General features: G+C 47.3%; 1 protein-coding gene across 1 annotated transcript in view; it reads right to left on the bottom strand.

Moving 5' to 3' along the window:
- Nucleotides 1-366: 366 nt before the first annotated feature.
- MAP2K6 (mitogen-activated protein kinase kinase 6) overlaps nt 367-12270 on the bottom strand; it is a 54063-nt gene continuing 42159 nt past the window's right edge. Inside the window, exon 12 of the mRNA XM_074888968.1 lies at nt 367-12036. Within this exon, the coding sequence (XP_074745069.1) occupies nt 11959-12036 (78 nt within the window). The 3' untranslated portion in view covers nt 367-11958. The remainder of the gene's footprint in view (nt 12037-12270) is intronic.

Below are 12270 nucleotides of genomic sequence, written 5' to 3'. Positions count from 1 at the left end.
CATCCACCCTGGAAAGTTGCTTTTTTTGGGTGGGGGGGGCAGGAAGCCGGCCCCTCTCGTCACACCAGTGCCCTGCCAGAGCCGCAGTGGGAGCCGGGGCTCGCGCCTTTGATGTGGGCTGGACGGGATGTGGATGTGTCTGCGCTCGCCAGCCACGCTAGCCTAAGCACAGAAAGAAAAACCCAACGGCAGAAGGACTGACAATTATTTCTGTAGAGCAGCTTGAGCATTCCGTAATGTACAATAAGCTGTTACGGTAAAATGAGCCTTAAAAACCTTCCATATGAACAGCAAAAGCAGTACGAAGCGTGTCCCCAACAACTGGTAGTACTTCCACTGGGTAAATACAGGTAGACTGACAGCACATTACTTTTAAATCTCATTTATTTATTTTTGTGTACATTTTTCTTAATTTGACTGACATACCATTGCTATAAAGATGCCCTGCTCTTTGAATATTTAATCCAAGACCACTAGTTCAAGTGTGGTTATGAAAAGTCACGGCAAACATATGACTGGAAAGAGGTGGTTGGTTTTGACTTCCAGGCAGTTGTTTGAAGCATTTCATAGATGCACACAATATTCAGCAGAACACACGCACACACAGTGCTGAGTTTAACACACACACACACACACACACACACACACACACATGCACACACACACACATCTGGAAAACGGTTACAGTGGTTGAAGTTTCAAAAAGGTGTACTGACCCCTTCTCTCAGCAGCAGTGAAAAACCTTTGGATATCCTGAGAAATAAAATCAAAGCGTAATAAAGAAGATTAACTTATTCCATCAGCAAGGTTTGGGTTTTTGTTTCAAGTTAAATATATTCTCCCAATCTGATTTTTTTTAAAATGAAGAGGGTGGAGGGAAAGGATCTGGGGCAGTCGGGGTTAAAGAATACCAGTTCAATTGTTCCACCAATATCCTTAATCCAGTACAACACGGATCCTAAAAGCATCTCATTAAAACAACAACAACATTAAATAAAAGCCGATCTAACGTTACGCACATGGTCCTACTGTCAGTCTCCTACTACTTATCATCTTTATAGTATGAGGAGCGGCCTTGAGATGAATGAAGACAACACAGGTTAAGTGTTTCAGAGGGAGCAGACGTGAAGCCGTACGGGTGGCAGCCAGGCAAACACACAAGTCCTCCGGAGCGCAGGGAGGACCCTGTGAACTTCGCAATATCTGGCTGATGAAATCTCACCTGGCTGCAGACAGGGATAGGAGCTCGGAGCGATGGTTCATCATGGCACGGGGCGGCACTGCCTCCTGGCCACTGGCTCTGCCCTGCCACAAACCCTGAGCAAAGCCCAACGGACCTTAACCTGCACTGGCAAGAATCTGGGTGTCATCTCACAAGGATGACAGCACCTCATTTCTTTTAAATATACCACTAGTACGCGCTCACAAGACTGGCCAAGGCAGGGAGAGTCTTTCCCAAAGTCTGCTATCTCTGGACCCATCCACCCTCCCCCAAAGCTATGATTCGGGGTCTTGCGTTAGGATGTGGGCAACTTCGATTCTCATGAGGACGGAGTTTCCTCAACAAAGCTCAAAATCGAAAATCGCTCATATTTCATTGTCCTGCCTTTTTGGTTCCTCCCACTGGTGTGAACACCAGTGCTTTTGCTGATGAGCCGCAGAGCCTGTGCTCCTGCGTGCTGCCCTGTGCCACGCGCTCCCTCGCTGCGAGAGGGGTTGTGTGAGGTTACGGGCTGCTAAGTAGCAACGAGCACTGCAGAGGAAATGGGCCAGCAAAGACTTAGACAACAAAAACAAACATGAAGCAATTAAAAGAAGGATGGGAGATGTGGTCTGATGTACTTTTGCCAAGAAATAAATATTTTACATTGCCTTTTTTAAAAACACTTGCATTGTGTTTTTTAAATCTCCAAAATGGTAGACTTACTCACTCCGCCCACCCAAGCACAACATGTGCGCGCACACACACACTCATACACACGCTCTAATGCACATGCGTTTCCAGCTTTGTAGAGCTACTGGATTTACTTTGAGACAAGTTTCTTGTGCATTTTGACAATTTACTTTGAGACAAGTTATTTGCAAGAAGGCAAAGTTCATGCACGGCTTTGACAGCTCCACTTTCTCATAAATGTTTTTTGAAAAGCAGAAAGCAAATGAGGGCCAAAGCTCCATTTAAAGTTCACCTCAGATGCCTGAAAAGCATTTATACCCACATCCTTCTGAGGTCCCTGCTTTATGAACTTCTAATGAATTCCACATTCTGCTACCCAACATTTCTTATACATAGGGGGAAGAAAAAACAAACCAGAAAACCAATGCAAGCTGTTTGAAAACAGATGCACCACAGCATTCTTTATCAGGAAGGCTGGGGAGACTTCTGATGCAGTAGAGCAGCAAGGCACCTTTGCAAAGAGGAGAAAGGTTATAAAAAGAACAAAAAGCTGATGCTTTTGAGCGCCCAGTCCTGCTTGTCTCACACAGGTCATGCTATGGGATTTCAGCTCAACATCTCTTAAGAGCAAGAAGCAGCCGTTCATTAGTTGCTGCATCATTTCTGTAGGACTCGTGTCCCCCATACCCGGAGCAGACATTTGGCCAGAGGGTGCCTGGGTGGCCCTCAGGCCTGCTTCGAAGCAATCCTGGCAACCCCGAGTCTCACCGGCTCGAGGGCTAAAGGAAAACTCCATGCAAATATGATACAGAAAAGCCTGGCATGAGACTTGGACAAACCAAGTTCATCAGAAACCAGATTTTATTTTTCAGGTGGAAAATCATTGTTTTCTCAGAATTCCAGTGCACTTTTGGTTAATGATGTTGTGACACAGAGCATTTCTACCAGTTAAACTGAACCCTGATGCTAGTCAAACCCCTCTGGAAGGAACAATTACAACCCAACTGGTGCATTTTTTCCTATTAAAAACAAGAGTGAGTAGGTTTATTCGGAAGCCTCCAAGATGTTTGAAGAAAAATTGAAAAATGCAGTTTTTAAAAAAAAGATTCCTTATCCCCATCCCTAATTTTAGAGCAAACCAGGTCACTAAAAGAAAATCTAACTTGCTATAAAAATAATTTAAAATAATAATTAGTCATCTACTGCCATTCGCCATCCCAGCTGTTAGGAGATACTACAGTGATTCCATATGGCTGGAGGGCAGGCTGGGAGATAACTTAGCACATCTTGGATAGTACCAGAAATGGATAAATAATAAATAATAAGAACATGAGAAGGAATAATCAGCCTTCCACATGTAATGAAAAGCAGAGATTTTCACAGTTATAAAACAAATGATGTTACTGTAAAAAAAAAAATCCTAAAAGTAAAGTAAAATAAGGACTTGCATTACAGCAGGTTGGAAAGCCTTCTCTTTTCTAACACGTTCAAAACAGGTGCTTTGCCTGCGCCCTCTTCAATACCAGCAGACCACTGGGAAGTGGTTGCTTTTCCATTGTGCTCATATCTTTTTTTGTTTTTCCTAGCTGGAAGTATGTAGAAATATCCTTGTTACAGATTTACCACCATCTCAAGAAAAAGCAGATTTCACACCTTAAGACAGAAACTCTAGAAATTTCATATATTTTGATGCTAAACATGGACCTTTGCCAATAAAACTGTAATTCCTTAAATTGAAGATTTTGGACATTTTTAGACAGTTGGGTTTTTTTCTATGAGAAATGACAAGTTTTACTCCAACACATTTCCAGTTTGCAATGAACTACATTTAGCAGCTTCCCCCCAATGTATTGCTATTAAAAAATAAATGCAAAATTCCAACTATTTTGTATGTTGTGACTATTTCCAGCAGCCCCGCTGGCACAGTGACAGCTGTCACCAAGCACAAGTCACTCGATTCACAATTACGGAGGAAAAACGGTGGCAGAGCTCTGGAAATTCACTTCATACCTAGATTATACAGGAAATGTTTGGAGCCAAATCCTGGTTTTGGCGATACCGTATTCTGAACCAGGCTTTTTTTCTGCCTGTAGAGCCCCAATCTGCCAGAAGCCCACCAAATGGCACGGTCCATGCTGTGAGAGATTTATGCATGACTCATGACTAAATCCAGGCTGAATGTGGACGGAGAGCTCTGCAGCTGCACCTGTACATGTGAAAATTTGATCCTGACTTAACAGCTATGACAGAGACTGTAATTTATCTTTAAACACACCTTTTTGGCTCTTACGAGGCACTTAATCTACATCTCTTCACTCTGGCTGCATAAATCAAGGACACCTGGCCCTTGCTGACTTTTCACAGTATCTGTCCTCAAAATCAACATGTAGCTGAGCTGAGAAATACCAAAGGTGTTCAGATATTGTTCCTGGACGCTCTGAGATGGCTGGATGTTCTTTACTAGAGGGAAAAAAACCGAGACGTGGCAGGCCCTGATACTTCCATCACACAACCCCTGGGGAAACTGTATCTACCTATGTTTTTGGAGGCCATGGGCATGCTTGCTGCCAGACTGCTCCTTCCAGTCATCAGACACTGGCCACCTTTACTGTAGCACTTATCTCCATCCCCCTTCTGGCACAGTTTGGTGCGTACCCCTGTGTGACAGGTCATGGTGTTTTGGAAAGTCCATGGTCTGATCTCTTATTTTCTCAGCAAGAATAATTATCTGGGGCAAAACCAGGCTGAATCAGGATAAATCCTGAGCTGGCCTGAATTATTCCTGTAAGAGAAACCAAACAGAAACTCTCCTGATCAGTTCAGTAATACTTGGGGTGTGTCTACTCTTTATTTAAAAATTACACTGTTCTGAGTTTCCTGGATTTAGCTAGGCCCAAAAGCAAAAGTAACATCAAAATACCCTGAAATACACTTCTAGGAAGGGTTTTCAGGTCTGGCTAAAACCACATAGCTTTGGAAATTGCCAAAAGATGTCTGATCTTTGCAGATTTCTATCTCTATTTCCAGAGCGTTTAAGATGCTTCCAAGCTTTTCCCAGCCTATCCTCGTGGCACCTCGCAGCCGCTGGACTTTTGCCCCATCATTTAGAGAAAATCAAGAGCCTTTCGAGGAAGGAAACACAGCCCGTCCTGCAGCCTGGCTGCCGGCAAGGGCGAGTTGCCTTGGAGCAAGGCTGATGCAACTCCAGAGCTGCTCCACTTCCAGAAAGGGATTTTTAATGCAACGGCAGCAAAGCATGAAAGAAGAAGCTCTCGCTTCAGCTGGATACCTGCAGGGTAGCAAGCCTCTGCCCGCAGTTTCCCGTCAGGCAGGCACTGGATAACAAACAGGCAGCTCCGTCCTCTCCCAAAGCGCTCTGCGGAGAGCTCGCTGGAGGCCCCTTTCCCTTGCCTTCACCCTGACCAACCGCCTAGAAAAAAGGCTGCTAGTAAAATCCCAGACAGTAAAATACAAAACGTAAAGGTGACTGAGACATAAGGTGTCGATGGAGGCGAAGAGCCTTCTAGCAACCCAGGAGCGCACTAAAGGAAGCCGTGTAATAAACGTCATGCAGCCAAAATTGTTCCCAGTGGAACGGCACTACCGGCTGCATAGGCCCCCGAAGAATTCATTTATCCCTGTGGCCGGTAAATTAGATACTTCCACCATTAGGCTAGTTAGAGACCACCTTAAAATGTTTACCTTCCTTTTTCTCAGCTACAGAGGCCTCTCCCATGCTCTCCCCATCGTTTAAGTCAGACCTCTGCATCTCACTGATGAGCTCGGCCCGGGAAGCAGCAATGCACGAGGCCACGCAGCAGGCAACAAGCATCAGCTCGCCTGCAGTTTTTCCCTGTGGGTGTCTTTTGGGTTTTAGATTTTGTTTCTCTTGCTGGAAGTGGGGATGCAGTGGCAATCTGGGACTTGTCAGCAAACCCATTACCTACAAATCTGGGCCTGAAGGAGTACATGGCAAGAGAACGGGGAGACAGGCTGCTCTAGCCAGGCTATATATCCCTGTCTTTCTGCTCCAGCCTTCCCCATCAACTCCAGACTTCCTTGGCAGAGTGGACTGACACCAGCTGCTTGTCAGAGGACTCATTTTGTCCCTGTGCCATTAAAACCACCCTTACAGTTTACTACACTCTCTTTAGAGTCCTCTTCATTTATACAGCCTGTGAACCTTTGTGTCCAGACCACTGGCACCACCACCTCCTACCTGTGGATATACCCATCTGCAAACACATAAAAGCTGGGGTTCAACTGAGCTTTTTCTGGCCCTCTTTATTAACAGAATCAACTGCTTTTATGGTGTGGGGTTACATGAAGGAGCAGCGTCCTTTCAACCTGCAACACAGCTGCCTACTGCACAGAAAGCATCTCTTCCAGCCACGTCCAGGAGAGCGAATCTCGCTGCACTGCAGAGCTCTGGTCTGCCAGAGCGCACGTCAAATTTCATATTATCCATCTGCTCCAGTAAAGGCTGAGCTGAAATATTAATTAGGAGATCTGATCCCTTCTCACCAGAAACAATCTGGATTTTATAGCTCAGCCAGAGGCCAGCGAAGCAGACAAAGCTCTGTGATACATCCTTTGCTGCTGGTTAACGGCTTTCAAGGAAACAACCAACTTGGGGGGAGGACACAGACTGTAAAACATGTGGACATCTGGTCCGTTTTGTCCACCCTTCATCTCCCCCACGCTCAACCCCCACCTCCATAGTGCATGTTCAGAACAGAGAGAGACGACTCCTCTAACATAAACAGCTATAATATGGCAATAAAGATTAATGAGTAAAACTTGCCATTTTATGTATAATCCGTGGGGATTTACAATCATTAATCTTTATTAGTGTGTAATAACTGTTTAGACATTAAGGACAGATTCTCAGCTGGACAAAACTGGCCTTATTCCAGCCAAGCCAATGGAGCGATGCCAGTTTACACCCTGCATGACCCTAGCTCTAAATGAGACCCATCCCCATCTGTAGGAATCGTATCACTAGCAGTATTTCCCCAACAGCAGGGGCAGACCAGTGAAGGCAACTATTTGTCTTTTTCTATATCCGAAAAAGAGAGCTGCATGTGTCCAGGAAGCTCAACAATAGACATGTCAATAAACATGAGGAAATTCAATGAAAAAGCAACAGCAACAAAAGGAACCCCAAGGAGCAGGGAAGTGGATGATTTTTGAGGCAAGACTATAAGATCTGGTTTGGCAGGAGCGTAACTAAGAGGGATGTAGCAATCTTTGGCATGTGGAAGAGTGAAAGCACCAAGACGGGCTCCCAGAGTTCCTCTAAGAGGAACAAGATGGAAGAGAGAAAAAAAAGAGCATCTTGGCTGGATTTTCCAAGAGAGGAGTTTGGGTTTTGTTTTTAATAAAAAGGAGGTCTATTAAACAAGGGAGCTGGTGGAAACCTTGTCTGAACTACATCAGACCAGCCACTAAAGCAATGCTGCATTGACCGAGCAGGATTTCCTCTTCCAAAATGTCTAGGAAAGAAGGGAAGTGTTCAGGTACATACTTAGCTTGCAGCAAGCACAGAGAAATCCCATCTCAGGCTGGGCATGCCAGTGTCTCTACCCTCAGCACCAGGCACTGCTCCGCTGCATGGGCAAAGGCCTGGCAGCCCCCTCCCACCAAGACAAGGCGCAGCTAGCCCTGACCCACCACGCACACGGCCGCAGTCCTCTACACCCGCTGAAGAACTGGGAGCTCAACTGCCTATCTTTTCTTAGAGCTTTTGCTGAGTAGTGACCCACCAGCTGCCTCCTCCATCACACAGGGGAGGCCAGCTACCTCCAGAAATGGTGTTCCCACCTCTTTAACGAGGTAGAAATGCCTCCTTCCTCACCAGTAAACATGACAAAAGTCAGGAAAAATGCAGAAATACAGCACATAGATACCTGTGTGAAGTTTTGTACACCTGGAAAAACTCCAGCAAAGATGGACATTTCACCCACTGCAGCAGCACGAACCTGACATTCCAAAACAGTAACCTGCAAATGCCCTCCAACTCCTCTTTCAGGTTTAAGGGACCAGGGGACTCTTGGGGACCCAGAAAAGAGCTTTCCTGACAGTGACACTTCAAGAGCTCTAGCGATGGCAAGGCCTCAAGTGTCCAGGAGGACAGGAACATCAAGAGCTGCACGGTGGAGGAAAAAAGAGAATGAACATCATGCCCCAGTGGTCCCCCGCTGCCTGCCACAGGATTGGGCTGTGCATCTTTCACGCAGCCCAATAACCACTGCCTGTGGCAGAGCGGAGGGGCCCTCCCTGCTTTGCAAATGGCTAACTGTGCTGGAATTAATTCACGCAGCTGGTCCAGGTCACAGCTCAGTGCTGAGCTCTGAGCAGCTTTTCTCTCCTCTCTGCTCCCTGGTGTGGTTTTGGTTTGTTTCAGGTTTATGGCATGAGACCTGCTTCTTCTGCAGTTTAAAAATCCCAGTTCAAGACAATCTAACACATTGCCCACAGTCCCGTGCTGTCTGAAAACAAAAAGCTTTTTGAAGAAGCTTTAAGCCTCAACACATTGGCTGTTCAGGGGGCATGGTTGTTGGGAAAGGCTTAATGCCCCTGAAATCATGCCTGTCCTAGGCAACCCTGTGTTCATGTTAGAGCCAAGCAAAGTTCTGAGCACTGACCAAAGGCTTTTCATCTTCACAGAGATTTCAATCAAACGAAATAGAAAAGAGTCTGATTTTCATCTTGTAGCCCAGCATGTTTTCAGAGCTTTTAAGCACACAGGAGTCCCTGGCCCTCCTCCCTGCACTGAGGCCACCAGCTCAGGCTTCTCTCTAAGAAAATCCTGGGTCAGGCCAACCTTTGTGTCCACATGTGCCACAAGGGATGCAGAGACAGACAGACAGCTTCTGCACTTCTCTCCTGCTGTACGTACCTTCCTCAGTGGTGATCACTCGGATCACTCTTTTCATTCACACTGGTCATACGGATTCACACTTACTCTGGGCTGACGCAAATGACTTTTAAAGGAACAAAGTCATGGAGAATCAGGCGGGAAGTGAAGTGATTTGTTGCATGTCCTATTGTAATGTCATTAAAACAAAGGGATCAGACGGCCCAAGCACTGCAAGAGCAAAAAGCATAAAAGAAAGCACTCAGCATGTAGTGGCGAGGCATGTAGGAATCATTTTAGAGGGTTACTAGCTGCAGACAACACTGACATTAATTTTCTATTGGAAAACGCTGGTGACATTAATATCTGCTATTAATACTGAACTTTGACAGTATCTCATAAATTCAACCTGTCAATTACAATGGCACTGAAATAAAGGTGCTCTGAGGTCAAGGAGATGCGGTGTCCAAATGAGACTTATATTCCAGGAGAAAAGCGGCAAAAACAGTCTTTAACAAAAGCATCAGATCCATATGTAGGAAAACCAAGTGGTTTTAAATGTCATGTTTTTCAAAGCGAGAATTGATGCTGGAACCAACTCTATAAACTGGCTGGCTGGACTTTTAGCTGCAGCTGAGGACAATCAATCAAACCAGCTCTGTGACTCTGAGAAAGTGAGAGAGAGAAAACACACACACACACACACACACCGTGGAATATGAGAGGGCAGATTATGAGCCATGCGAGGCCTCTTAAAATTACACTGCGAAGTAAAACATCCTTGTGTTTCATCCGCAACAAAATGTAACCTGAAAGGTTCCCCTCAATACAAAGCAGAATATGGAGCTTATCGTCACCGAGGGCCAGGCAGGCTCATGAAACGCGGCTGAGGAAGGGGAACCTCTTCCCCAAAGTCTGCACGACCCGTGAGCCCTTCGCAGCAAGGAAACCCCTGCTCCCCGATTCCTGTGAGCCCTCCTCAAGCCACCCTGCTCTGCAGCTGAGGGGCACAAGGATCGATAAATCCCCACGAGCAATGCTCCTCTACCTCCTTCGGTGCTGGCCCCAGGGCAGAGCTGAACAATTTTAGGGTTCACAGCCACCTCTGCGGGCACTGCCAGCCACGGCTGTGGCAGTGACAGTGGCAGCCCAGGCACTGGTGGTGTCTATGGGCACCTCTTCAAAGTGGTCGGCGTGTCACTAGCACAAGAGGTACCACCATTTGGGAACCCCTGCTCTAAATACTGCCCTCCCCAGCAGCCCTTCTGAGGGATCGCGTCCCCAACAGCTGCTCACACTAGGCCAGAAGCACAACCTGCACCAACAGAGATGAGCCACTAAACTGGGAGAGAAAGGGCTGGATCCCAGGCTGAATCACATCCCGCGCAACTTCACTATGGCAGAGCAAGGCACGCTGCCAGCTGGGATTGGACTCCGAGAGTCTGCGCCGAAGCAATGGATGAGGAAGGGGAGTGTGTGGAAGGGCACGAGCCACGCATGCACGCTCCGGCGCAGCCGCACGCAGAGGCACTCCCCTTCGCAGGGCCGGGGGAAGGAGCCATGGGCAAAGGCAAAGGACCTCATAGCTGGGCAAGGCAGCTATGCGGGTCTGGCTCAGTCAAACCAGCGTCAATCTGGAGCCAGTGGCCTTGCTCCAGACTCAGCAACACCTTGCAGTGCACGGTCCCCCCTTTCTCTAGACAGCAGCCGTGTTACCTAAAAGCAGCGTGATCTGTCATCTATCCCTCCCATCCCGGCACTCCCCGTGCTCCTGCCCTTGGCTAGCAGCTTTTCTCTGAGGACCTGGCCAACAGCAACGAGCTCCTGGTAGGGGTGGGCTGTGGTTTCCCTGCGTGGTTTCCCAGGCTGCAGCTCTCGCGGGGGACACCTGCAGCCCATGCCGGAGCCCAGCGCTCCTGGCTGCCTTCAGCATCCCGACCAGAGCTGGACACGGCCCAAACCGCAGGCCGGCACGGGCTCCAGGGGAGCTCGCTAGCACTCCCAAGGTCTGTGGGCAAGCACAGAGGGATCGCTGCCGATGCAGTGCCGACAGCCCTGGAAACTCGCGCTGAGATAGCCCATTTTTCACAGATGTTGTGCTATGCATACTGTCACCCTTTCTCATCTGGAGAAGGAGAGAGGAACTCCCTTTTAGGCCCAAAGCAGCTCATCCCCAGCCCAAGGCAGCCCCAGGCACTGCAACGCTGCTGGGCTCGCGGGCAGGTGGGGACTGACCACTGCAGCCTCCTCCTGATCTTTGTGCAACTTTATCCGACAATCTACTTCCCTCTGGGGCTTTCGTCCCAGACACTATCCCAGCAATATCTTCCCACTCCAGACCCATCTGACATAGCAGAGTAAGTTGGTGGGATGTAGGGCAGGGGCTGTCCCCGGGCAGGTGGCTGGCAGTGCACTGCAGGCGGCAGGCTGGCCGGGACACGCCAGCCGGGCTCGGAGCGTGGTGTCCGGAGAAGAGGCGACCTCGCGGGACGCTGGGGCCTCCCTCCCTTACAGTGATGCTGCCTCGCACGCTGCAAAAGCAGCTCGAGTAGCTGAGCTGAGATCCTTGTTTATAAATTCTTTTAACGATGCACATTAAATATTTTCCACAACACAGACACTTCTTCTCTTCTTTCTCTTTACCTTTGACACCTTTACCCCAGCAAAGCCCTACAACTATTGCTTGCTGTGGCTTCATTTAGCATCATCATCGTCACCACGCATTCATCCTCATATAAAACAGAAATCTATTCCATCAAGCACTTAACATAAATATTAAAATAATGGAAGGGACAAAATATAAATCTACATACAACTTCATGACTACCATAGCACCTATTACCATGACAAAGCAAATTCTGGTTCAGAGGGAAGGGAAGGGGGATAAGGAGAAAGTTAGGAAGGGGGACTTTGACTGTCATTAAATATGTAAAAATCACTCTTTTAAATTTTTTTTTGTTTTGCTTCTGTTTTAAGGTTACCAACCTTATTAAAATTCATTTCACTAACCAGCTCGTTCTATGTCACTATGGATACCAAAAAACCCTTTTAAAAACTTCGGCGAGGCGGGGGTTTCCCAGAATAAAAACAAAACAAAACAAAACACGGCGACTTTCTGTTGGTGCTTTCATGACAAGTCCTGCCACGCGCCCCTCCCCTGCACCCACCAGTCCACAGAAGGGCAATTCATTTACAAGTCCAGTTCTCAGTCTCCCAGGATGAGTTTGACAAAAGAGGCGACGTCTGTCTCTTTGGATTCGTGCAGGGTGAAGAAAGGATGTTGCTGGGAAAGAAAAGAAAGAAAAAATAGAAAAATTTATTATTCATGACGCCGAGGACCAAACTTACAATCTATTCAGACAGTCTTCAAGACTTCAGTGAAAAAGATTTTGTCACTAGCATCACAATATTGGGCCTTCCACGTTTTGCAGCTGAGTCAAGCCATGGAGCCCGAGGGCCACTTCATGAAGGCTACAGATTTGTGTTGCCCCCTTGGATTCCCTCTAAACCCTGCCCT

This window comes from Strix uralensis, chromosome 19 (genome assembly GCF_047716275.1).
Source record: "Strix uralensis isolate ZFMK-TIS-50842 chromosome 19, bStrUra1, whole genome shotgun sequence".
NCBI lineage: Eukaryota > Metazoa > Chordata > Aves > Strigiformes > Strigidae > Strix > Strix uralensis.
Note: the sequence above shows the minus strand (reverse complement) of the source record. Positions and strands in the feature narration are given on the sequence as shown.